General features: G+C 40.9%; 2 protein-coding genes across 4 annotated transcripts in view; both read right to left on the bottom strand.

Annotated features, from left to right (window-relative positions):
- LOC120223837 (vegetative cell wall protein gp1-like) overlaps positions 1–10120 on the bottom strand; it is a 12152-nt gene extending 2032 nt beyond the window's left edge. Inside the window, exons 1-3 of one of the 2 annotated variants that reach the window (XM_039222068.1) lie at positions 9681–10120; positions 7112–7270; positions 618–716 (exon numbers count right to left, since the gene is read on the bottom strand). In XM_039222068.1, the coding sequence (XP_039077999.1) occupies positions 618–716; positions 7112–7270; positions 9681–10073 (651 nt within the window). In that variant the 5' untranslated portion in view covers positions 10074–10120. Of the gene's footprint in view, positions 1–617; positions 717–6147; positions 6333–7111; positions 7271–9680 lie in introns of those variants that run through there. The other variant, XM_039222076.1, reaches the window with a different exon arrangement.
- A 393-nt stretch (positions 10121–10513) lies between these two features.
- LOC120223901 (chemokine-like factor) lies at positions 10514–25610 on the bottom strand. Of its 2 annotated transcripts, XM_039222131.1 has the most exons (4): positions 25432–25610; positions 23519–23677; positions 13265–13360; positions 10514–10662 (listed from the first exon to the last, which is right to left on the bottom strand). In XM_039222131.1, the coding sequence occupies exons 1-4, from the start codon at positions 25501–25503 to the stop codon at positions 10546–10548; spliced, it is 444 nt and encodes a 147-aa protein (XP_039078062.1). In that variant the 5' UTR covers positions 25504–25610; the 3' UTR covers positions 10514–10545. The 2 variants fall into 2 exon arrangements, with proteins under 2 accessions (XP_039078062.1, XP_039078066.1); XM_039222135.1 differs by lacking the exon at positions 23519–23677.
- Between the last annotated feature and the right edge of the window lie 101 nt (positions 25611–25711).

The following is a 25711-nucleotide window of genomic DNA, read 5'->3' as shown; positions in this document are numbered from 1 at the left end:
TCGAACCCACGATCCGCGAGATCATGACCTAAGCAAAAGTCGGACGCTTAACCGACTAAGCCACCCAGGCGCCCCTAATGCTTGTTTTTAAAGAGATTTTTTGAGAGAGAGTGAGAAGGAATGCCAGCAGGGGAGGGGCAGAGAGAGCAGGAGAGAGAATCCCAAGCAGGCTTCCACTGACATTGCAGAGCCTGACATGGGGCTTGATCCCACAAACTATGAGATCATGATCCGAGCAGAGATCAAGAGTCAAATGCTTAACCCATTAAGCCACCCGGGCGCCCCTCATGTGCTTTTTTAAAAATACAATTCTCTCGTCTAAAAAAGTCAAAGTTCTGTTTATAGACAAGAACACCTTGTTGCAACATTTAAAAAAAATAGTGTGTACGATTCTAAAAAGGAGAGTTTGTACCTATTTGGAGAATGAGTATTAGAATGAAGATTTTCATGAGCTTAGAGTTTATGCGACTTCACATCTTCTGAAGAAGTAAGTGCAAGAAAGAGAAGGGGTGGTGGTAGGTATGTTACTGTGTAAATGAAATAATCATTGTCAGTTTCCCTTTGCAAAGAGTTTTGAAACACTGATCTTAACTGCGGTCATGAAGGCTTCAACTTACCCCTCCAGCATAGAATAAATGCCTTCTTTCCATTTCTTGCATCGCCAGGATGGCAACTATTAAAAGGAACACAGCTGTAATGAAACTGTTGATAAGATCCTGTAATACAAAATTGACAGCTGTCAACTTTACATGAAAATGTGATTTCACAAAATACTTAAGTTGGCCAATTACCTACCTAAGGATGGATGCCTTTTTAAAACTTTACTTTTGATTAATATTAAGAGGAACCATTAGCAGCATAGTTCTTGTATCTTCCAAGACATGAGTTTCTGTGATTTTAAGGTCCTTTGTCAGCAGAAATGGATTTAGTTTCATTAAAGAACACCATTTAAAAAAATAGCTGACAATTTTCCCATCATATTCTTCTTAAAGGGCACAGGAAAATGAGCATGAAAATAACCTAGGGGTAGGGGGCCTACTGAAATTGGACTTCCATAAATGTGATTTTTAAAAAACTTATATTTTAACCTAATGTCAATTCTGCATTTTATTCCACAATACATTTTTTTAAAATATTTTTTTATTTATTTCTAGGAGAGAGAGAGAGAGACAGCATGAGCAGGGGAGGGTCAGAGAGAGAGGGAGACACAGACTCTGAAATAGGCTCCAGGCTCTGAGCTGACAGTCAGCACAGAGCCCGACGCGGGGCTCCACGAACCGTGAGATCATGACCTAAGCGAAAGTCGGATGCTCAACCGACTAAGCCACCCAGGCGCCCCTCCACAATACATTTTTAATATGAAAATTAAATTTTAGATTAGCACTTTACTCATTTAATTGCACTCCCAAATCTGCAGGTACAACCAATACTCTGGAAGCTGGGTCTTATTTATTCTGTAGGTTCTTATATCCCAAGAAGGAAGGAACTCATCTGAGGAGCAGGCCTGGTATTCTCGAGTGAATGTCTGTGCCATTGACTTTTGCTCTTTTCCTAAGAAATGGCCATATCTGAATGTGCCCTGGCATTTATAGGCTGTCTTTGTCCTTCCTTTTGGATTTCAGTACTGAGTTCTTTAATTGCTAACCCAGTCTACTGATTTGTGTGCTAAATAAAGTGTGAGGATGGTAGATGGGAGCCACTCATGAGGATAAGCAGAGGCTGGACTTTGGTAATGGAGCAGTAATGGAAAAGTGGGGGTGCAATGTGTCAGTGGCACTAATGTGGGGAGGGTCAAAAGCCTGGGGTGATAGCACCATGATATGGGGCTGACAGCTAATTGGAACATTTTAAGTCCTTAAGTCTTGATGTCTTGACTTGGTAGCGTCAGTCTGTCTGGTGCACTTGCCCAAATACAGCAAGGAGCCTTGCCATCATGAATAGAATAGAATAAATAGAATCATAAATGGCTCTAACAGAGCTCTTCAATGTGCCATGTGTTTCCCGGTCATTATCTTACTTAACCCTCGCAAACACCCTCCAAACTCAGTATTGTTTTGATCTCTATTTTAAGAGGACATAGCAGAGGCTTAGAGAGGTTTATTAAATTGCCTGAGATTGGTTATCTGTCAAGGAGTTAGAGCTCCCTATTGTCTATTGCCTCCCATCAGAGACCCTCAAATAAGAAGGAAATGAACTATCTCCTCCCCACCCCCATTGGAAGTGCAGCATCCATCTTGGGCATTTTCTGCGGAGAATGGGTCACAGAGGATGCACATGGCATGGGACATGTACGGTGGGAATGAATTTTGTTGATTAACTCTTTTGCCTTGTCAGTTCCTAGGTATGTGATCTTGGCCATGTTTTATTGTCAACATGCTCAGTTTTAATATGGAGATAGTGATTGGGATTCATTGGATTGATCTGAGGATTAAATGGTGTAATGAATTGGAAAATACCAGATGATAAATGCCTGGCATCTAGTGGGTCATGAGAGTTCATCGTAATGTGGACTTAACGATATTTGCCCTCAAAATGTACACAGTTGGTGAACTTTCTGCAAACCTCAGGTGTTGTTCCTGTTGGGATTGCTGAGCAAGGAACCCTACCCCTATTATGGAATATGACTTGCCTCTTGGAGGGGCACTAATTATTTGGGTACCTGGTGGGTAACACTGAAAGGGGGACAAGGAGCAGGGATGGTGAGGGTTAGAAGTAAGTTCCAGCGGGTTCTGTGGGCTGAATGAGAGGTCTGCCCACAGTGGAGCAGGTACACGGGCTTACAGTTTTGCGAGAAGGTTAGTGCTTTAGGATTGTGTAAACCAATATTAAAAAATCTGAACAAGGACTTTTACAACTAAGAGGCAGAGTGTAAACTTTTTAAAATTAACTTTTAAAAATTAACTATCTGTGGCCATAGATCATTGAGAATTTAGATGAAAGCAAATGAATAATGATAATACTAATAAATCAAATGCAGACTAGGCTTCGCTAGCCAATCGTTGACTCTCTGTCATAATTCCAATCTCTTCACTGGAATAGTAGATGTTAGTTTAGTCTATCCTTACTCTAGTTTCCTCTGGTCCTTGCTTACAAGGAAGTGCTCCCCTGAACTGTCCTTTGGCGCCAATGTTTGCCTTATTTCTAACATTTCTTTCATAGCTCACATTTCTTGAACACTCCCAGTGTGTTACATACTGTGCCAGGGTGTTAATCTCATTTGATTCTCACAACAAACTCTCATTATCCCCAGTTTATAGATGGCTAAGCAACATGCTTGGGGTCGGTCACCCAGCAAGTGGCGAGGTCTCTCTGCAGCCTGAGTTGAGTATCCAGGGGCCTTCTCTGGACTAATCCCCCTTCTCCCTTTTGTTTTAGACAAATCATTGTGTTGGCCTCATCTCTGATGGGGTGGGGGGGGGGCGGGTAGAGTGAGAGAGAGGGAAGGAGGTGGGAGAGATACATTCTCTCCGATGGAGTAAAACTGCATCTAAGCCTTTTCACAGGCAGGAGGACTTTATGAGTAAAGACAGTGAATGCTATCTTTACTCATCATCTTTTCTTCCCCCCTTGACAATACCCTACTGACTCAAGTAGCCTTCTCTGACTAAAATGAGAGATGGATCTGTTACTCGACTATTATTTTTCCATAAAGCTCCCAAATTGCTGAGATAAACAAAATTGTGTAGAAGTATAACTGGGCAAGAAAGAGATGCTTTAATGGTGAATGCATATTTTCAAAAATCACTGCATATTAGAAAAAATTTGAACACTATTTGTTTTATAAAATAAGGCATTTTAACAAGAATTTGTATATAATAAACATTGTAAGTATTCAACTATCTGCAACTTTCGTTGATTCCATTTGTGCCTGGAGTTCTCCAAACACATGGCGTAACCTGATCAGAAACTACCAGAACTGTGCTTTTTCATTAATCTTATTTGAAGTGGACATTCTAAAGCTGATACTTCCTACTTATAAATGTAAAGATATTGCTGGTAGTTTTGGAATCATCACTTATATAGAGTTTTAGTTTATTTATTATGTTTTTTTTTATTGCTTTCTAATGACAAAAACATCTGCTTGACCAGAACTCAGTCTCTCTGACCATATTGGATAGTATTTTTTATAATGTAGAAATGTTAAAAATATGGACAATTCAGAAGATAATTACAGTTCATACTTTTCTTGGGTATGTTGACAAATGACACTAGATTAGCAGGTAAAATTGATGATGAAGTATAAACATGAAGACAGTGACCCCACCATGGGTGGGGTGTGGAAAGCTGTGTTCTCATTAGCTCTGATGAAGACCCATGATATTAAGTCAAGGAGTCTGAGAGGTGAGGCCCTTGGCTGTCAAGGTCACTGGCATAGCCTTCACAGAAGGAAGATGCAACTGAGACTGGGGTATGGGTCCCCAAGCCCAGGCTACATCATCTCTTCAGAGAAGGAGGCATTGCCATAACAAGGCCCCAGTCTGTGTATGAGGTCAGTACTCTTGACGCTACCCTGCTGAACATCTGAAGTCCTGATTTATCAAACTTTCTATTTCCCTGCTGGGAATTTTCATCAGTAGCCCCTTACCAAACAAGAATGGGAATAGAGGAATAAGGAACTCTATATTCTTGTGAGCCTTTGGGGGAATCGCCATTTACAATCAGTACTACTTACCCTAATCTTATGCCGTGGGGGCACCAAACCGTCTTGCTAGGAAAGCAGGACTGAAAGACGTGGCGACTGTGCTTTCTGGATCCCTCTAGTGAGTGGGCGGTCCTTTGAGCCTATACGGAGCCCTAAAACAGGTTCAGTGCGAAATAAGGCACATGTTCCCTGTCTTCCCACACTGACCTTTCCACAAGGTCCCAAGGGACTTCTACAGCTTGATGCCAACACATTTACAAGTCCGCCTACTCTCTGAAGTGACAAGGAGTTATCTCATAGGCACCAAACCACTGTTTGGTTTGTGCTGTCCCTAAACCAGCACAGTGCCTCCGGTGCCAAGACCTCCCTGTTACCACCCAGCGGTAACTGCCTTTCTGAACAGTCTCATATGTACAAGTCCTTCATCTTACAGAATCTGAAAGGGAAGATTAGAAAGGAAGGGATAGGATAGGAGAAGACAGTTTGGATCCTGTTTTGATGAGCCTTTGAAAAAAACTTGCCAAGTCAAGTAGATCACACACCATCTGACCAACTATGTCGGTTAGTACGTGGTGGCTTAGTACGTGCACTGTTAGTCAATGGAACATTAGAATAGCTGATCAACCCACTTAGTTTCCCCAACTATGAAGCTGCTGGGAGCTTACCAGACATATTTATGTGTTCTTCCAGACTCTGGCCCACATACCTGAAGATAGTAGTAAGAAAAAGGCAAGGACTCTGAATCACACTTTGGGCTCCCATAGTCATCTAAAGGAAAGAGAATGTTCTGACTCAAGGACAGAGGTAGCAAAAGGGGGCCTGGCTTTATCAGAGTTGACCAGAGGCCTGCAATTCTACAAAAGCTGGCCTGAGCTGTCCTTGACCACTAAAAGAACAGCCCCTCTCACAGGACCTTCTTGGCTTATTCTTAGGAGCCCCCAGTGGTTGCCTTTGCTTGAGACACTTCCTAGATACTCCCCTGGACACTATAGAAAAGCATGGTGCCTCAGGCGCCATCCAGGTCTCCAGCTTTACGGCAGTGGACCTTTTCTCAGAGGGCCCTAGTCCTCCTGACCACAGCTGCTGCCCTTGGTGCTGTGGAGCCCTCACTCACCTACCTTAAGGGCCTGTACCCACCCCTCAGGGTAATCAGTTCACCTCCGGCTCCACATTTTAAGGAAACCATGAAGAAACAGGAGAAGATACAGAGAACATAAAATTTAGGGACTCTGAGGACGGCAACAGTGAAGGGGGGATGGAGATAGAGAAACCATCGTAAGACAAAACGCCTGGGTGAAAGCCAGGCCTGAGTCAGACAGGCCGGGCTCAAATCTGAGGTTCCATGTGAGTGCGTATTGCCACTGGCAACTTTATCTAGTTTTCGCATCTGTTAAATAGGGAGTGGGGGCATCTACAGCCTCACTGGGTTGTTGTGAGGATTAGATAAGGTAACACGTATGACAAAGTATCTGGCACGTGGTGTGTGCTCAAAACAGTTCATTTACCTGCCCTTCTCGAAAATCTCCATGGGCAGAGATTTTCATTTCCCTTCAGAAACCTCTTTATTGTCACAGCTCTCCATAGCTAAGAGGGCCTTCCGTATGTCCAGTTAGAGTTGCTTATATTTTCCTTTGTCTGCTTCCTGTTGTTCTGCCCTATGTGGGCTAAAGAGAGCCCAGCAGCCTTTTCAGAAAATCCCTCATACCTTGAAGGAAATATTTTGAGTTTTAGCTTAATAGCAACCAATCCTACCTTAGGGTTAGAAAAAGGAAGTAGGATGTGGGAGAGGCCTGAGCTATAAGTTAGGATTTCACAGTACAAGATAAAATGGTAAAAGCCACCCAACTACTTTATGGGGTCTGACGGACACTTTGCAAGTGAATGTTTACTTTGTGCCGAGCACTGTGCTATTTGTTTTAAACACACTTAAGTGTTACAGAACCCTGTCAGGGAGTTACTATGACCACCCCTTTCCTTTGCTGAATTTCCTAGATGGAGAAGCTGAGGCTGTCTGGACACAACTGTAGTTCTCCTCTAGTCTGCGAGGATGCAGAACCTCAGGCTCCACAAGAAATAGGATTTATCCGAGATCTGAGGGGTTAGCTTCAGGAAGTTTGCAGTCAGTAAAGAATATGAAATTCCAGAAAAAGCTACTGAAGAAGGCAACACCATCGTATGGCATTGTGTGACTTCATATGATGCCCCTTTAGGAATATGGACCCTTCATACCCCTGAAAAGACGGACTCCTGCAATCTTTCAGGGTACGCGTGACAAGTTTCTACAACTTCGCCATGGCAGCTCTTTCTTTTGCAGGGGGAAGTGTTTATAATTTGTTAGAGCAGTTGCTCTAACAACACCCTGTTAAGTCCTTTTCCAGAGAGATAGCTCTTTGGTTTTCTCTTGCAGGGAGACGTTACTCTGGGACCGAGGGCAAAGCTTACATTCAAATTATGAAAATGAACACTTACGAGTAAGGACCAATCTAAACAAATCAGCAAGTGGTGAAGGGTTAGCATATATGTTATAATAAAAAAAAGAACGATGCAGATTTCCAGAACTGTGATGGCTATATACAACTCATGGGTTTTAGCAGTGATGAAACACGCTAATGCTCCTATGATGAGAGCCTGCAATAAAAGAAACAGGATTTGTTTTAGTTCACATGGGCTATTAGAAAACAAAGCAAACCCATAAACTGTCAGAAGGTAAATCTGACCAAATGGCAATTGCCTATATTATTTTGTACATACATTTTATTTGTAAAATTTCTCATATTTTCAAGAACTAAAATAATACATGGAAATAATAAAAATGCACATTTAAGTATAGAAGAATAAAAAATAACACCCATTTCTTTCTTCTTCCTCAACACACCCTAGTCTATTTCCTTTTTTTTTTTTTAATGTTTATTTATCATTAAGAGAGAGAGACAGAGGGTAAGTGGGAGACAGAAAGGGAGACAGAGAATCAGAAGCAGGCACCAGACTCTGAGCATCAGCACAGAGCCTAATGCAGGGCTTGAACTCACGAACCATGAGATCATGACCTGAGCCAGAGTCGGATGCTGTAAGCCAACCAGCACCCCTATTTCCTTAAAAGTAACAGCTGGTCACTGTGTTTATTTCATACTGGAAAGAACATACTGGAAAGTACATGCAAGTAAAACAGAGTAAATATATGCTGATCTGATAGAGTGAGGTAAAGCCCCAGTTTTCTTTCCAAACAGTTGTTGATTATCCCAACATCATTTACTGGGAAACACTAGTATGTCCCCCTCATTTGAAATCCAACCTTTATCATGTACTAAATTCTTATATGTATTTGGATCTAGTTGAGACTATTCTGTCCTAATGAGTTGCCAATTTCTTCTCTAGTACTTTTGAAATTACAGGAAATCCATTTTATATTATATTATTTTCTGACCTAATCCCCCTTTCAGCACTCATTCTCAGATTGTTTATATCCCCCATGTCTGTGTCTTGGTTAAGTTCCCCAAACTAAGCCTGGTTTTGTTTTTTGTTGTTTTTCGAGAGAGAGAGAGGGAGAGAAATCAAGAGCAAGGGTGAGGGGCAGAGGAAGAGAGACTCTCAAGCAGGTTCCACGCTCAGCATGGAGTCAGACTTGGGCCTTGATCTCACAACCCTGGGATCATGATCTGAGCCAAAATTAAGAGTTGAATGTTCAAAGGACTGAGCCACTTAGGTACCCCATAAGCCTGTTGGCTTTTTTTTTTTTTGAGAGAGAGAGAGTGGGTGCAAGTGAGTGAGAGGGAGAGAGAGAGAATCCAATGAGGGGCAGAGAGAGAGAGATAGGGCACAGGTGAGCAAGGGTCAGAGACAGAGAGAGAGTGGGAAAGAGAGAATCCCATGAGGGTCAGAAAGAGACCCTCAGAAATGTTGAATTTTGTCAAATGTGTTCTTTTCCTTATTTGATATAATCTCCTAATTTGTTCTCCTTTTACCTATTATATATATTGGGTTAGTTTAATAGAGTCCTAATACTGAATCATTATAGTGCATTTTTTTAAAGTATCGATGAATATTTTCTGCTAATATATTGATACTTGTTCTTGTTACTTTGATACCAGTGAGATTTCTAATTTTCTTTTTCTGACTTGGTCAGGTTTTGATATCAGTGTTCCACTACCTTTTTTTTTCTTTTTTCTTTTTGGAGAGAGAGAGAGAATGAACAAGGAAGGGCAGAGGGAGAGGGAGAGAGAATCTTAAGCAGGCTCCACAGAGTGTGGGTCACTCCTCGGGGCTTGATCCCATGACCTTGGGATCATGACCTGAGCCAAAATCCTGAGTTAGATGCTTAACCGACGGAACCACTTAAGTGCCCCAGTGTTACATACAACTTTGAAAAAATAATTCAGAAGGGCTTCTTTCCTTTTCCATACTTTGAAAAAGTTTTAGTAGTATCAGAATTACATCCCATGAAAGTTTGAAAGAGTTAATGGTGTGAAGAAGCCTGGCCCTGATATATTTTGAAAGATACTCCTGTGATTAGTTCTCATTTTTCTTCTGTGTTTTTATTGGTCTGATTAGGTTTTTCTCTATTCTGGGTCAGTTTTGGCAATTATATTTTCCTAGAAAGTCAAGTATTTTGTTCAGTTACTCATTTATTTGTTTTGCAAGGTAGTCTTGGGTATCCTCTCAGTTTCTTCATCCTTTGTGATTATTTTCCCAGTCTGGTTTTTAACTTTAAATAAATGTCCTCTCTTCACTTTTTTCTCCCCTATTATACCGGCCATTGGTTTATCAATTTTGGTCAATTCTATTAGTTTTGTTTGCTAATTTATACATTTCTGATATTATCTTCACTGCTTTCCTCATTCCCTGTGTGAGGGAAAACCTGAGGAATATAAAAGGAAAAACAGTGCTGATTTAGTAATAGGGTTGAGTGAGAGGAGGGGAAGGGTGGGGCAAAACAAAAGTGGCCGGCAAAGGGAGGTAGGGAAGCTTTCCGGAGGTGGCCCCCTCTGGGAATCACTCCCTGAGGCGCACCCGCCCTGTATCACCAGCTCTCTCTGCTCACCAGCCGCAGGATCTTCAACACTCCCGTGGGCAGGAAGAAAAAGTCCTTGAAACTGTCCCTGAATTTGAGCGGGACTTTAGCCCGTTCTTCAGCACGCTTCCGGATAGCGGCCTCCCCTGCGCTCTGGGTCCCCTGCGGTTGCTTTCCCCGGGGCGCCTGGGAGACTGCAGGCTGCGCCCTTGCGACTGCAGGCGGCGGCGCATTGGGTGCTGGAGGCGCGGGGCGTACGGGCTGCCCTGAGAGGGAGGCTTGCACCGCCCCCGCAGATTGCCGTGGGCCTTCTGTATGCTGCCGTTGTTGCAAGTCCCCTGAGGGTGCTCTGGTGTTTGGGGCACTTTGGGTGGTCCCCGAGCCTGACTTGGTGAGGCTGGCCCTGCCGCCCTGAGTCTGCATGGCCGCGGCGGCCAGGCCGTGTGGGAGGCAGCGTCGTGCCCCAACGGCTGCCGGCCGCCCCTCCCTCGCGCGCACCCAGCTCTCCCGGCCTGCGGACAGACCAAGCCCTCCAAGCCACCCTCTTTGCCACCTGGGACGCGATGCCGCTGCCCAGCCTGGGAGCTCCCTGTCCCTGCAATCCCACACCTCCGTGCTGCCAGCCAGCCAGGAAGGGGGCTCCGGAAACCATTTACGTTGGTCCGGCTGCGTTCTTCTATGCCACCCCAGCCCCGGATCAGGAAAACCCAATCCGATCAGGTCCTGGTGCTCCCAGGGCTCCCTTGGGAGTTACAGTATGGGTGAGCGCTGGCCACTCTTCTTCCAGCTCCCATATTGAGATTAAAGTGAGAACAACTGCAGAAAATATGTGAAAGAATAAAGAAATATATTTAATAGTTGCCATCAACTAAAAAGTAATATAAAATTACAAAACTTATATTTTGTCATGAATAGGTTTTTTTTGATAAGGACCACTTGGATTCCGTAGAAGTTTCCGGTAAATAAGGGCTCCGTCGGCAATACAGCAGACTGCTGCCAGGAGTCCAAACACCTGGAAACAAACACACTTTGTCATTGCTGTGACCATGGTCTGGACTTGGGTCATTCACGTAGGCTTAAATGGTCTTGCCCATTGGCTTCCTCTCCTGCTAGGGTACTGAGATTGCTACCTCAGCTTCCACCTAATACTAAAAGGGGAAGAGACTTCAGAGATCATTTTATTCTTACTTCCAAGTTTTCCCAATACCTGCCTAGAGAAAAAGATAACTGAGCAGAAATAATATTGAGGTGGTGTGAGCTCTGAAATACTGGCCTGGATCTCTTGACTTGCTCCGACATGTCCTATTTAGAGCCCTACTGAAGATCATGCACTGAACATACACTTAACTAATTCTAAATAGGCCTCAGGGAAAAAAAAATTAAGGTAAAGAGAATAAGCTAGAACCAGGTCTTTAGGTACGCTGATGGCTATTTGAAAGCTGGGCCATGGTCTGGAAGTTGGGCTTCTTGGCTCCGGATAACCACTCCATTTTCCATTCTGAATCTCAAACTCAGCTTCTTAGGTTCTGACCACACTGAGTACCTCTTACCTATCCTGTGCCTCTGGTACTCTGCATGTTGCTGGTTCCTCTACCCGGAACCATCCCCCTTTCCTCCCCTGTATTCCTGACAAATTGAAATTTGGCTGCCAAAGAGAGGTAGTTGCTTCCTCTTTTCTGTGCCCCACAGTACCCTGTCAATAGCTTATAAACAGCTGTTTTCATTTCTATAAACAGCCGTTTTCATTTCTGTTTCCTGTATTAGGCTCTAAGCAAGTTGAGGATAGGGTGGGCTCATGGTCTACTCTAGTGCTGTCCAAAAGAAATATAATGTGAGTCACCAATGTCAGTCACATAATTTAAAATTTTATAATAGCCACACTAAAAAGGAAAAAAAGTGAAATTAATTTTAATAGAATATTTTGTTTAGCCCAATTTACCTAAAATATAATTTTGACATGTCATCAATATAATAAAGCTATTATGAAATATTCTACATTTATTTTGTAGTAAGTCTTTGAAATCCAGTGTGTATTTTACGTATATAGCTCATCTCAGTCAGACCAGCCACATTTCCATTGCTCAATAGCCACATGTGGCTTGTGGCTACTGCACTGGACAGCACAGCTCTGTACTTTGTCAGCATCCACCAAGGTACACCTTTTTTTTCCTCTTTCAATGTTTATTTCTGAGAGAAAGAGAGAGCAGAAGTTGAGGAGGGGCAAAGAGAGGGAGACAGAGGATTTGAAGCAGGCTCTGCACTGAGTGGCGAGCCTGTTGCGGGGCTCAAACTCACGAGTGAGCTCATGACCTGAGCCAAAGTCGGTAGCTTAACTGACTAACCACCCACGCACCCCCCTCAAAGTACGCCTTTTTAAAGAATGAATCTGAATGAATAAAGTACACATGACCTTTGAACAACACGGGTTTGAACTGCATAGGTCCACTTATGTATGGATTTTTTTTTTTCCAATGTAGTACAGTACGACAAATGTATTTTCTCCTCATGATTTTCTTAATAATGTTTTCTTTAGCTCACTTTATTGTAAGATACAGCATATAATACATATGATATAGAAAATAGGTATTAACTATTTATGTTATCAGTGCTTCTGGCAACAGTAGGCTATTAGTAGTTAAGTTCTTGGGAAGTAAAAGTTTAAAAAGTTTCAACTGTGTTGGGGGTCAACGTTGTAAAGGGTCAACTGTAAATCCTGTGCCTTGTCCCTCTTTCTCTATAGTAGAGGAATAAGATTAAAGACAACAGGGAAAACTTGCTGTTACAGCACTATCATTTCTAGAATGATTTTTATCCCTTATGAAGTTGCTTAGGGCTTAGGAAGGAGATGAAAAACTATGGATTCTGACATAGATGGCTGGCTGAGAATGGTTGGTTCTTCCAAGTGGCCCACACCATGGAAAGATAAGGAAGTAGGATGGAGATTTATTTAAGAACTTTCTAATTCACATCTTTAGATCAGAATCTAGAAAACCCAAATGATTTTGAACCTCCTATAAGAAATCTCAGAAGAGTATCAGATGGAACTAAAACCATATTATTTGACTCTTTTTTATTTTGGCTTGCCTTCCAGGATCAAGTCTGATTAAACTGCCTTGCTTCTCTTCAAGCAGTGTTCAAAATAATATAAGGCTTCTTCTAACCTTATCAGGAGACATCTTGTATTACATTCCATCTGAAGAAGGATCTGGACAAGAAATAACTGAGTTCAGAGCAGTCTGTCTCACCTTAACAAGTGGTATGTATCCTTTTCTTTAAAAGGGAGAGCTATGAAAGTCATCCATGGCTTTCTGCTTGACATCAAGTTTCTCAGAGCTAAGTGTAATGTATTCCAGTAGCTTTTCTCAGTCTAGTCTAGCTGGAATATATAGGAACTTATATTTGGTTAACTTCAGTTTTTGGGTGAAGTCATATTCTTTCACATTAATCAGGGCATATACTCATACAAAAATATATTAAGCCATTAGGTACTATATACTGGCATAGGAGCGCCAAGGATGAATACAGTGTAGATTCCTGTTCTTCTATATATTTTTTCAAGCAAATTTGAATTCTAATTAAACCTAAAGCAAGAAATCAGGAAGGCCTCCACTTACCCCTCCAAGCACTATAAATGTTGAAGTTTCTGGTATCAGTGCCAATATAGATATGATTATCATGAATACTGTTGTTACCATTGAGTTGATAATGTCCTAAAACACAGAATAGAAAGGCCAGCTTTACATAAAGATCATTAAAAAAAAAAAAAAAAAAAGAATCTGCTGCCAACAGATTTGGAAACTTCCATTTTATTAAATAAATTTAGTGGGTTCTTTTTTTTTTTAGGAAATTAAACTACCACAGTAGAATGACACCTATATTGTATTTGGTCTACAGTGATGCCTAGTGTTTCTCTTAATCTATGATATACCAATCATTTAACTACTTAGGCGTATTTCTTTAAGAAACCCAGTGCTCATCACAAGTGCCCTCCTTAATACCCATCATCCATTTAGCCTATCCCCCATCTACCTCCTTCCATCAAACCTCAGTTTGTTCTGTAGTCTCTCTTGTGGTTTTCCTCCTCCTCTTTCCCCCTCCCCCTACCTTCCTATGTTCATCTGCTTTGTTTCTTAAATTCCACATATGGGTGAAATCATATGGTATTTTTCTGTCTCTGACTTATTTTGCTTAGCATAATAAACTGTAGCCCCATCCACATTGTTGCAAATGGTAAGACTTCATTCTTTTTGATGGCTGAGTAATATTCCATTGTAGATCTTTATATCTATATCTATCATACCACAACTTCTTTATCCATTCATCAGTTGATGGACATTTGGGTTCTTTCCATAATTTGACTTTTGTTGATAACGCTGCTATAAACATCAGGGTGCATGTGTCCCTTTGAACCAGTATTTTTGTATCCTTTGGATAAAATACCTAGCAGTGCAATTTCTGGGTCACTGTTTTCCAGAGTGCTATACCAGTTTGCATTCTCACCACTATACGAGGATTCCCCTTTCTCTATATTCTTGCCAACGTCCATTGTTTCATGTGTTGTTAATGTTAGCCATTCTGACAGGGGTGAGATGATATCTCATTGTGGTTTTGATTTGTATTTCCCTGATGATAAGTGATGTTGAGCATCTTTTCATGTGTCTGTTAGCCATGTGGATGTCTTCTTTGCAAAAGTGTCTATTCATGTCCTTTGCTCATTTCTTCACTGGATTATTTGTTTTTTGGGTGTTGAGTTTGGTAAATTCTTTATAGATTTTGGATACTAACCCTTTATCTGGTATGTCATTTGCAAATATCTTCTCCCATTCTGTGGGCTGCTTTTTAGTGTGTGTGTGTTTTATTTTTAAATCATTTTCTTCGCTGTGTAGAAACTTTTTATCTTGATGAAGTCCCAGTAGTTCATTTTTGCTTTTGTTTCCCTTGCCTCCAGAGACGTGTCGAATAAGAAGTTGCTCTAGCCAGGGTCAAAGAGGTTGTTGCCTGTGTTCTCCTGTAGGAGTTTGATGGTTTCCTGTCTCACATTTAAGTCTTTCATCCATTTTGAATTTATTTTTGTGTATGGTGTAAGAAAGTGGTCCAGTTTCATTCTTCTGCATGTTGTTGTCCAGTTTTCCTGACACCATTTGTTGAAGAGATTATCTTTCTTTCAGTTGAATATTCTTCCCTTTTTTCTTTTCTGTTCCATTGATCTATGTGTCTGTTTTTGGGCCAATACCATACTGTCTTGATGATTACAGTTTTATAATATAGCTTGAAATCTGGAACTGTGATGTCTCCATTTTGTTTTTATTTTTCAGGATTGCTTTGGCTATTTGGGGTCTTTTGTGGTTCCATACAAATTTATGTTTATTTATTCTAGCTCTGAAAAATGCTGGTGGCATTTTGATGGGGACTGCATTACATTTGTCGATTGGTTTGGGTAGTATAGACATTTTATTTTTTTTTATTTTTTTTTTATATTTTTTTATTTATTTCTAGGAGAGAGAGAGAGACAGCGTGAGCAGGGGAGGGTCAGAGAGAGAGGGAGATACAAACTCTGAAATAGGCTCCAGGCTCTGAGCTGGCAGTCAGCACAGAGCCCGACGCGGGGCTCGAACCCACGAACCGCGAGATCATGACCTAAGCGAAAGTCGGACGCTTAACCGACTAAGCCACCCAGGCGCCCCGTATAGACATTTTAATAATGTTCTTTCAACCCATGAGTATGGAATGCTTTTCCATTTCTTTTTTTCATAAATATTCTATAATTTTCAGAGTATAGATCTTTTACTTCTTTGGTTAGGTTTATTCCTAGGTATCTAATTGTTTTTGGTGCAATTGCAAATGGGATCAATCCTTGATTTCTTTTTCTCCTGTTTCATTATTGGTTTATAGAAAGCAATAGATTTCTGCATGTTGATTTTATATCTGGCGACTTTGCTGAATGTACTAGTTCTAGCAATTTTTTGGTGGAGTTTTTGGGTTTTTTACATACAGTATTATGTCATCTGCAAATAGTGAGAGTTTGATTTTTTTCCTTTCTGATTTGGATGCCTTTTATTTCTTTTTGTTGTCTGATTGCTGAGGCTAAAACTTCCAGTACTACGTCAATAGTAATGGTGAGAGTGGACATCCTTATTTTATTCCTGACTGTAAGGGAAAGGCTCTCCATTTTCCCCCATTGAGGATATTAGCTATGAGTCTTTTATATATGGCCTTTATGATGATGAGGTATATTCTATCAATCCCTACTTTATTGAGGACTTTTATCAAGAATGGATGCTGTATTTTGTCAAATGCTTTTTCTGCATCTGAGTGGATCATGATTCCCATCCTTCCTTTTATTAACATGGTGTATCACATTGATTGATTTGCAAATATTGAACCAGCCCAGGAATAAATCCCACTTGATCATGGTGAATAATTATTTTAATGTAAGGTTGGATTCAATTTGCTAGTATCTTGTTGAGAATTTTTGTAACCATGTTCATCAGGGATATTGGCCTGTAATTCTCCTTTTTTAGTGGGGTCTCTGTCTGGCTTTGGAATCAAGACAATTCTGGCCTCATAGAATGAGTTTGGAATTTTCCTTCCGTTTCAATTTTTTTGGAACAGTTTGAGAAGAATAGGTATTAACTCTTCTTTTTTATTCGAAAACTTTTTAAATGTTCATTTATTTTTGAGAGAGTCAGAGCATGAGCAGGGGAGGGGCAGAGAGAGAGGGAGACATAGAATCCAAAGCAGGCTCCAGGTTCTGAGCTGTCAGCACAGAGCCCAATGTAGGGCTTGAACCCACGAACCAGGAGATCATGCCCTGAGTTGAGGTTGGATGCTCAACCAACTGAACCACCTAGGCACCCTGTATTAACTCTTCTTTAAATGTCTGGTAGAATTCCCCTGGGAAGCCATCTGGCCCTGGACTTATTTGTTGGGAGATGTTATTTTAGTTTATTGGGGCGGGGGGTGTCGGTGAGAAAGAGAATCCCAAGCACTCTGCACTGACCGTGCTCAAATGCAGGGCTTGAACCTATGATTTGTGAGATCATGACATGAGCAGAAATCAAGATTCAGACACTTAACCAACTGAGCCACCCAGGTGTCCCATTTGTTGGGAAATTTGATTACTGTTTCCATTTCTTTGCTGGTTATGAGTGTGTTCAAATTTTTTCTTCCTGTTTCAGTTTTGGTAGTTGGCACGTTTTTAGGAATTATCCATTTCTTCCAGATTGCCCAGTTTGTTGGCATTTAGTTTTTCATAATATTCAAATTGTTTGTATTTCTGAGGTGTTGGTTGTGATCTCTCTTCTTTCATTCGTGATTTTATTTGGGTCCTTCCTCTTTTCTTTTTGATATAAGTCTAAGAGTTTACCAATTTTATTCTTTCACAGAACCAACTCTTACTTTTGCTGATCCATTCTGTTGTTGTTGCTGTTGTTTCTAGATCATATATTTCTAGTGTAGTCTTTATTAATTTCTTTTCTTCTGTTAGCTTTAGGCTTTATTTGCTATTCTTTTTCTTGCTCTTTTAAGTGTAAGGACAGATTGTGTGTTTGAGACCTTTCTTGCTTCTTGAGGTAGACCTGTATTGCCATATACTTCCCTCTTAGGACTGCCTTTGCTGCATCCCAAAGGTCATGTTTTCATTTTCATTTGCTTCCATTTACTTTTCGTCTTTAATTTTTGGGCTAACCCTTTCATTCCTTATTAGGATGTTCTTTAACCTCCATGTATTTGTGGTCTTTCCAGTTTTTTTCTTGTAGTTGACTAAAGTCCCCTACTATTATTATCAGTGAGTTTCTTTATTTTGTTAGTAATTGATTTATATATTTGGGTGCTGCCAAGTTGTGGGCAATTAATTTTGAAACAGAGAGTGTAAGAGGGGGATTGGTAGAGAGGGAGAATCTCAAGCAGGCTGCATGCTATCAGTGCAGAGCCTGACGTGGGGCTTGAAGTCACTAAACTGTGAGTTCATGACCTGAGCTGAAATCAAGAGTCAGACGTTGAACCAACTAAGCCACCCAGGGACCCTGATTGTTAGATCTTCTTGATAGACCCCTTAATTATGATATGCTGCTGCTTTTCATCTCTTGTTATAGTCTTTGGTTTAAAATCTAGTTTGTCTGATATGTCACTCAGCTTTCTTTTGGCATCCATTAGTATGATAGATGGTTCTCCATCCTCTCACTTTCAATCTATGTCTTTAGGTCTAAAATGAGTCTACATTTCGGTCTAAATGTAGGCAGCAATATAGTGTTTGTTTTTTAAATCCATTCTGATAACCCTATGTCCTTTGATTTGGAGCACTTAGTCCATTTACATTAAGGGTGATTATTGAAAGATAGAGTTTAGTGTCATTGTGTTACCTACAAAGTTGATGTTTCTGGTGATGTTCTCTATTCCTTTTTAGTCTTTGTTGCTTTTGGTCTCTCCTCCTCACCCCCAGAGTCCCTCTTAGTATTTCTTATAGGGCTGGTTTACTGGCTATGAACTTTAGTTTTTGTCTGGGAAACTCTTTATCTCTTTCTATTCTGCATGACAGCCTTGCAGCTTAAAGTATTCTTGGCTGCATTTTTTTCCCATTCAGCACGTTGAATATATCCTGCCATTTCCTTCTGGCCTGCCAAGTTTCTTTGGACAGATCTGCCTCAAACCTGATCCTGCCTCTTCCCCTGTAGGTTAAGGCCTTTTCCTCCCTTGTTGCTTTCAGGATTCTTTACTTGTCTGTGTATTTTGTGAATTTGACTATTATATGCCTTGGCGATGGTCAGCTTTTGTTGAGTTTAATGGTTCTCTATGTTTCTTGGATTTTGGTATTTGTGCCCTTCCCCAGATTAGGGAGTTTTCAGCTATAATTTGCTCATATAAACCTTCTCCCCCCTTTTCTCTCTATTCATTTTCTGGGACTCCTATGAATGTTATTCCATTTTTTAAAACATTTTTGTGTTTATTTTTGAGACACAAACAGAACATGAGCAGGGGGTGGGGGGCAGAGACAGAGGCAGACACAGAATCTGAAGCAGGCTCCAAGCCCTGAGCTGACGGCACAGAGCCCAGCGCGGGGCTTGAACCCACAAACCGCGAGATCATTATCTGAACTGAAGTCAGATGCTTAACCGACTGAATCACCCAGGTGCCCAATAATGTTATTCCATTTAATAAGTCGTTGATTTCCCTAAGTCTACCTTCATGATCCATATCTTTCTTCCCTTCTTCAGCTTCATTATATTTTCCATTTTATCTTCTATATCACTAATTTGTTCCTCTGCTTTGTCACTCTTGTTGTTATGGCAACCATTCAGGTTTGCATCTTGGTTATAGCATTTTTAATTTTGGCCTGAGTAGACTTTAGCTCTTTTATCTCTGCAGAAAGGGATTCTCTAGAGTCTTCTATGCTTTTTCCAAGCCCAGCTAGAATCCTTGTAATTGTTTTAAATTCCAGTTCTGACATCTTATCTTAGATCCGTATGATTAAATCCCTGGCCATCTTTTCTTCTTGTTCTTTTGGTGTGAATTCCTCCATCTTCCATGGGTTGTTTTTCCATTCGTAGACATGCAGCTTTGTTCTCTAAGACCTCTGATTGATTTCTTAGGTGTTCATATTGATTTGAGATTTATCTAGCTGTTTGGGGGAGGAGGCAAGCTTAGTGTTGCCCTACTCCCCTGCCATCCTAGTCTATTTCTTTCTTATTTAAATGTAGGTGGAGGAAGAACTCATCTGGTTGGGAGTAGTTGATGTATAGTGTGGAAGGTTCATAATACAGTAGTACACTGGAAGTCGGAATGCTAAGATAAAATGTGGAGTAGTTTATACTGTAAATCAAACAGCTTTATAATGTTACTAAAATGCAATTAATAAAAAAGCTACACACACTTGGCAGAAAGTGGTAATTTTCATGAAAAAACTGACAGATCTGTATGAAATGGCTGACTGATTATGCTATTATCTGATGATGTAGCTCATTCATTTGTAATTTCTAGAAACAAAGCATTTGCCTTCTGAACAATGGCTTTAAAGGGTGCAACTTAGGTTCTGAATGGATGTATAGTGTGGGAAAGATAATTGGTCTATTCTATAATGGTTTATATCTGTTTGCAGATAACTGTAGGCAGGAAGGTATTAACAGAAATATCAGATTTCAAACTTGTGGTAACTTAGAAACATGGTTATTAAAAAGAAAATAGGAAGAGGTACAATGGGAATGGAGCAAGATTAGATGCACAGAGGAAGAAAAAAATTTCTCATTTGTGAGAAATATTAACTGTTCTAGGTTAATGCTTCTCTGTGTTGGATACTTTGCTCTGCTTCAAGGCAAGCCACACCTCTACTTCAGATAGACAGCCCTGCCTCCAGTGAGTAATTCAGGTAAGTGTATATGAATGGCTTTGGATAAAAGTGGTGTTCTAGGTAATGTAGAGAACTACAGGATAGAAAAGGATGCACCTGTCTTAAAACATTGATGATCCCTAATGGTCATTTAAAACATTGTTTTTATAATGAAAACCAAACATCAATATATCATGATGTGGAATGTTAATTTAATTACAAAAACGGAGATTTCACAGAAATTTTGAGCCTGTATTTAGATACCATTGTAAAGACCTGGGTTGGTTCACTTTGTGTCCTGTCATTGGAACACTTGAGGTTAACAGTCAGAGAAGGCCTGCTCTACACACTGTGACAGTTACTGCAACTTTGGGACAATGATAAACATAATAAATCTAAATGCATATGACCAAGCCCTTTCTTAGTTAGTAAAGACAGTGGCCATGAGGCAGAAGTACTTACAAGTTACCACTGCATCACTGCATGATTAATCGGAATCTTCAGCCATCTTTGTGTCCTTCACTTTGTTAGAGTAAAAGAGCTCCAGGAAATTCCCCCATCTGTGCCCTGGCTCCTGTTCTCATTTACTGCTCTGTAGGGACTTTATTCTATTCGTTACCATTCTTTGTCCCTGGCCAGGGTTCAACTCGGTGGCCCTGAGTTATAGCTGTAGTTACAACTGTAATTATAGTTGTCTCTCTTCCCTTGCTCAGTCTAACTATTCCCTCAACTTTACTATCACCCGTCCACTTGAGGCACACCACTCTGGTAAAGGGGCCTCTATTAACACAGTAATACATATGTTTTTCCAGGACTTATTTTTCTGTCTTTACATGAGATAATATTCACCCCTCCTTTTTGAAATGTTTTCCTTTTACCTTCTGTGACACAGCTCTCCCTTGGTTTCTCTCCTGTCTTTCTCTGGCTACTCTTCCTTTTTCACCCCGTATGTTGGTATTTCCCAGTTTTACCTTCAGCTTGCTTTCCCCTCCCTCTGTGCCAGTTAGACCAGTCTCAGAGCTCATTTACCATCACAAGGTGATGACTTCCAGCTTTAACTCCTCTCTCTCCTGATTTTCAGACCGGTTTTGAACATTTCCATCTGAATATTCCATAAGCAACTAGAACCTAGTATTTTCCAACTAAACTCATTGCATTCTTCTCCCTCGCCCTTCCTTAAACCTATTCTTTTTCCTGTACTTCCTATCTCATTATCATCTCAAGATATTTAAATGGCAGGTAATCTTAATCTTTCTTATTTACCTAGGCCTATCAATTCTACCCCACTAACCCCTTTCTCTCTCCAGCTTCTGTTATGACCCTGATCCAGGCTTTTATAATTTTCATGCCTGGATTATAGAACCACACTTTTAAGTGGTCTCTGAAACCTACCTCTAGTTTTGTTGCTCTTTAAGCCGTTATTGATACTGCCACCAGCAATCTCCTAAATTGTAAGCTGCTTACATCACTCTCCTACTTAAAAAAATTTTAAAAGCTCCCAATGGCCTTTGGGTTAAAACACAGGGCATATAAAGCCTTGTATGCTCTGACCTTCTCCTGCCACTCAAGCCTCCACTCTTGCCCTCTCTTCTCCACAACTCAATATCCCAGCCATTCAGATCGAAGTGCAGCTGCTTGAGGGTCATACTCTTTCCCTAGCCCCTCACATAAACTGCTTCCTCTATCAGGAAAGCCTATGATGATTTGGTCCCCTTCTACTGGTTGGGTGCCTCTACACTATCCTGGGTATACATATATTGCAGCATCTGTTACACTGAATTGCTGATCTATCTTGCTTCTTGACTACACTGAAAATTTCACAGGTATAAGATTTATCAAAGAACCCATTATAGAAGCTGGGATTAGCAGGCACTTATCACTTGTTGAACAACTGATTCCATTAGATCAAGAGCAGAGAGGAATTTGGGTTTCATAATGGAATAATAATCCCATAGCTGACCATGTAGCAGCATTTTTCCTTTTTTAAAGTAGGCTTCATGCCCAGTGCAGAGCCCAACACAAAGAATGAACACACGAGCCTGAGATCAAGACCTGAGCTAAAATCAAGAGTAGACACTTATCTGATTGAGCCACCCAGGTACCCCAATATAGCACCATTTCTAAGAGATTACAATATGAGCAAAGTTTGATCCTCAAGATTTGGAGACTAAATTTCAGTGTACTACTCATAGGACACTCTCCCTCCCAGTGTATTCTATTCAGCTAAGAGCTCCAACTGTATTACTGGGACAGGTAATAACCTCCAGAGAATTATAGTTTGGAGAAAAATAAATACTAAAGTGTATTAATTTTATTAACCTTGGAAAGCAGAATGTGAAGAGCAACTATACCATTTTTTGAATAAAGAGGATATGGACCATGCTCTTCGTGTTCTTGCAGAAATCTCTGGAATAATTTAGTTTAGCCCTTTCTGCTCCTAAATGACATTATGTACTCTGAGGGCCAAATGATGAAGGCATTGTGATCTCTTTTCCTAGACTTCCCTGCAGTCAGGTCCAGCTCTACAGTGTGATCAAGTAGTTTGGAGAGATGCTATGAAGGTCTTCTCTGTTTTCCAGCTTCCTCCTTTTGGGATCTTTTCAGCTTGTGATTAGCTTGAAACGTTCATCATTGGCCTTCAAAAGTGGTTCTAGAAGGTACCACCTGAAGGCATGCTTATGGTTTTAGAATAACTCTAAAGTCCTCTCTCCTTAACTAGGGGGTATGAGCTTGGCTATCAGCACTCTGGAACCCAGGAGGATGAGACAAGTGCAGCAGAGGAAGGCTTCAGTGCAGCTGCCAATCCAAAGGTGGGAAGGGCAGCAGGGGATCTTAGGAGGGAGACCTACAGAGACAGGATGTTGGGGATAAGAGTTGAAAGAGGAGAGAGAGGTAAAGACACTGTTTTTCCTAAAACTGGTTAAGAGTCCAGTCTAAAGGGACACGTTCATCTTAACTAATATCTTCAACCTGCCTATTTTAACAGTTTCTAGAACCATTTAGGCACTCCACTGGGCAGTTATTCTAAATGCTATAAGTATCGCAGCTGAAGTTCATATGCTATTAAATAAGGTTGTACAAGATAAGTTAATTATTTAGTATTAATGTTTCCAGAATTAAGTAAGATAACATTGTGCTTTAATTCAGCCTTCCAAATTATCTGGGTTTTCCATTTAGTGATCAGAGATGTGCAAGACGTGGATACTTGGGCCTCCATCTTTTTCCCCAATTTTGAGTCCATATCAACATGTATTTAAAAGGGAGGTAGAGATTAAGAATGTGCTATAATCTTATTAACCATGATCTTAAATTTAAATTTCTTTAGAAGATCTATACTTAAGTGAAATCTCCTGACAGAAGGGTCAGTCACATCTACTAATAGATGGAGCTCAGTGCTCTGTGGTTGCACCAGAGATAATACAGAACACATTAGCAGTGGATAGAGTTCCTCTTTCCTAAGCCTATCAGACATTCCCTAAAGGCTTAAGAAAACCAAAGCGTAGTTTCACTATGACAGGAAAAAAGTCTAATAAAACTGAACACTTACAAGCAAAGGCCAAAATAAACAGTCTATTAATCGATCCAGTCTCAGCATATATAAAATTATGAAAAAGAAAGTAATAGTGACTTCAAACCCAGTGATGACAATGTACGGTTCAGGGGCTTGTGCAATGATAAATAAGGCCATAGATGTCACAGTTAGTGCCTATAAGGATAAAACAAACAAACAAACAAGGATTTATTCAATGAGTATGGAATGCAAGTTTAAGCTGTAAAATGATCTAAAATGATCTAATTTTAGTTTTAAAGTAAAATTAGGCTAAATGGGCTTATGCCATTTATACACACATCTAAAAGAGGAATGACTAAAATGTATGGATGTTGACTTCACTTTGTGTTTTAGAGAACTAGGTATCCCTCTCTGTTATTCCATTGCACAACTAATACCATCACTTCCCACATTTGTTCCCTTGATCTTTTACTACTACATATCTTCTTTTCTGAGACCTTCAGTCTCTTCTCATTGGCTCCTTTCCTCATCAAACTATAAACATATCCAAGGTGTCTTCTCTTAAAATACACACACACACACACACACACACACCTTCCATTCATCCTGCTCCCCAAAGAAACTTCTGTTTTTTTACTTTTCTCTATAATGCTTTTCAAGAAAGTCTGTAAACTGACTGCTAGAATTCCTTATCATCTGCTCATCACTCCTTAACTCTTAGTAAGCTGGAATCTACTATCAAATTTAAACTTAGAAAATTTCCATGAAAAACACTGGGGAGCAAAGTTTAAAATAAATTGTTAGAGAAAAACAATTCTCCAAAGAACTCTGTGGAGGAAAAAAGGAAAAAAAAAACCTATAACAATTCTGATGTTTCACTTTTTTACATACTTTCTCTTAACTAAGTAGAATGCAATCAGAATTGATAAAAATTTTAAGTGAAAAAAACCTTGATAATTAATCTCATCCAATCACCTCATTTCCAAGTGAAGATATATATAGAACACAGAAATGTTAAAGTGAACTAAAGGAAAAATAAGCTGATAAGTGCCAGGGAGTCTGTCGATGTCATGTTCTTAGGAGCTGTCATGTTATAGCTCTATCCAAAGTCTCTATGATCTTAGAAAATGGTTTTGTCAAAGTAATTTTTGAAACCTCTCTCACGCATTTGGACTTGTATTATGTTATAGTTATTTCTCAGAATCACAGACTTTTTGGTGTGGGAGGGACAGTGTATGCAATTTGTTCTACCCACTCACCTGAAGTTTGAATCTCTTTTACAGCATCCTTGCTCATCTATGCCTGTTACCTTTGCTGTTCGGGAATATACTTCCCTTTTCAAGTGGTGTGGCCACTTAATTTGGGCAACTTTCCCAAAAGACAGTTTTTCCTCATAGTAAATGGATCTGTTTCCCTGTAACTTCTATTTCCATCCCTTCCTTTAAAGAGAGAGGTCACCTCTTTAAAATTTAAACATTATTTTTTTCCTTCTCCTTTTCTTTTCTTGAATTCCTTCCCCATATTCTCCCTTGACAGTCTCCACTGCTCTAACCAGCCAGGGCACCTTCCTCCAAATCATGGCTTATTCTCTCCAGGCCTCTGTTCAGAACTGAGTGCAGGGTGCTTGCCAGGCCCGACGCCCCAAAGCGGGCTGGAAGCACCGCTGCCTGGCCTAGTAACCTGGGTAGCTGGTGTGCAGGGCCAAGTGGAGGCCACTCATGGCCAGACGTGCTCACTTTGCTTTGTGAGTCCGTGAACCCCTGAAGGACAGGGCTGTGCCGCCTTTCACTCCTTCTGCCCGCGGGGTGCACAGTGAACTGAACTGCCTCGCCTCCCGGCAGCCCTAGATTGAAAGACAGGGCAGGGGATTCCTCTTTGTACTTGAGAGCCATCTCCCGCTGACCTTGAGCACGCGTCAACACCGCCCCCACTCGGTGGCCCGGCCTCACCAGCCGCAGCATCTTCACGTAGCCTTTCACGCTGAAGCAGAAGGGGTGATGCTTCTGCTTCGGCGTCTGCATTGCGCTCGCAGCCGACCCAGCAGCAGCACTGCTTTCCTTCAGTCCTTGTCCTCAGCGCACGGATCCGCCAGGCCTCGCGTGGCGACCGCAACCGTCACCGCCACCGCGCGCTGCCTTTCTAGGATTCCCGCCCTCGCGCAGGCGCATGCGCACGTCACCGCAGGCTGCACTCGTTGCGCATGCGTCCCACGGGAGCTGACTTTCTCGC

Source organism: Hyaena hyaena, unplaced genomic scaffold, assembly GCF_003009895.1.
Source record: "Hyaena hyaena isolate Hyena2069 unplaced genomic scaffold, ASM300989v1 scaffold_18, whole genome shotgun sequence".
Lineage (NCBI taxonomy): Eukaryota > Metazoa > Chordata > Mammalia > Carnivora > Hyaenidae > Hyaena > Hyaena hyaena.
Note: the sequence above shows the minus strand (reverse complement) of the source record. Positions and strands in the feature narration are given on the sequence as shown.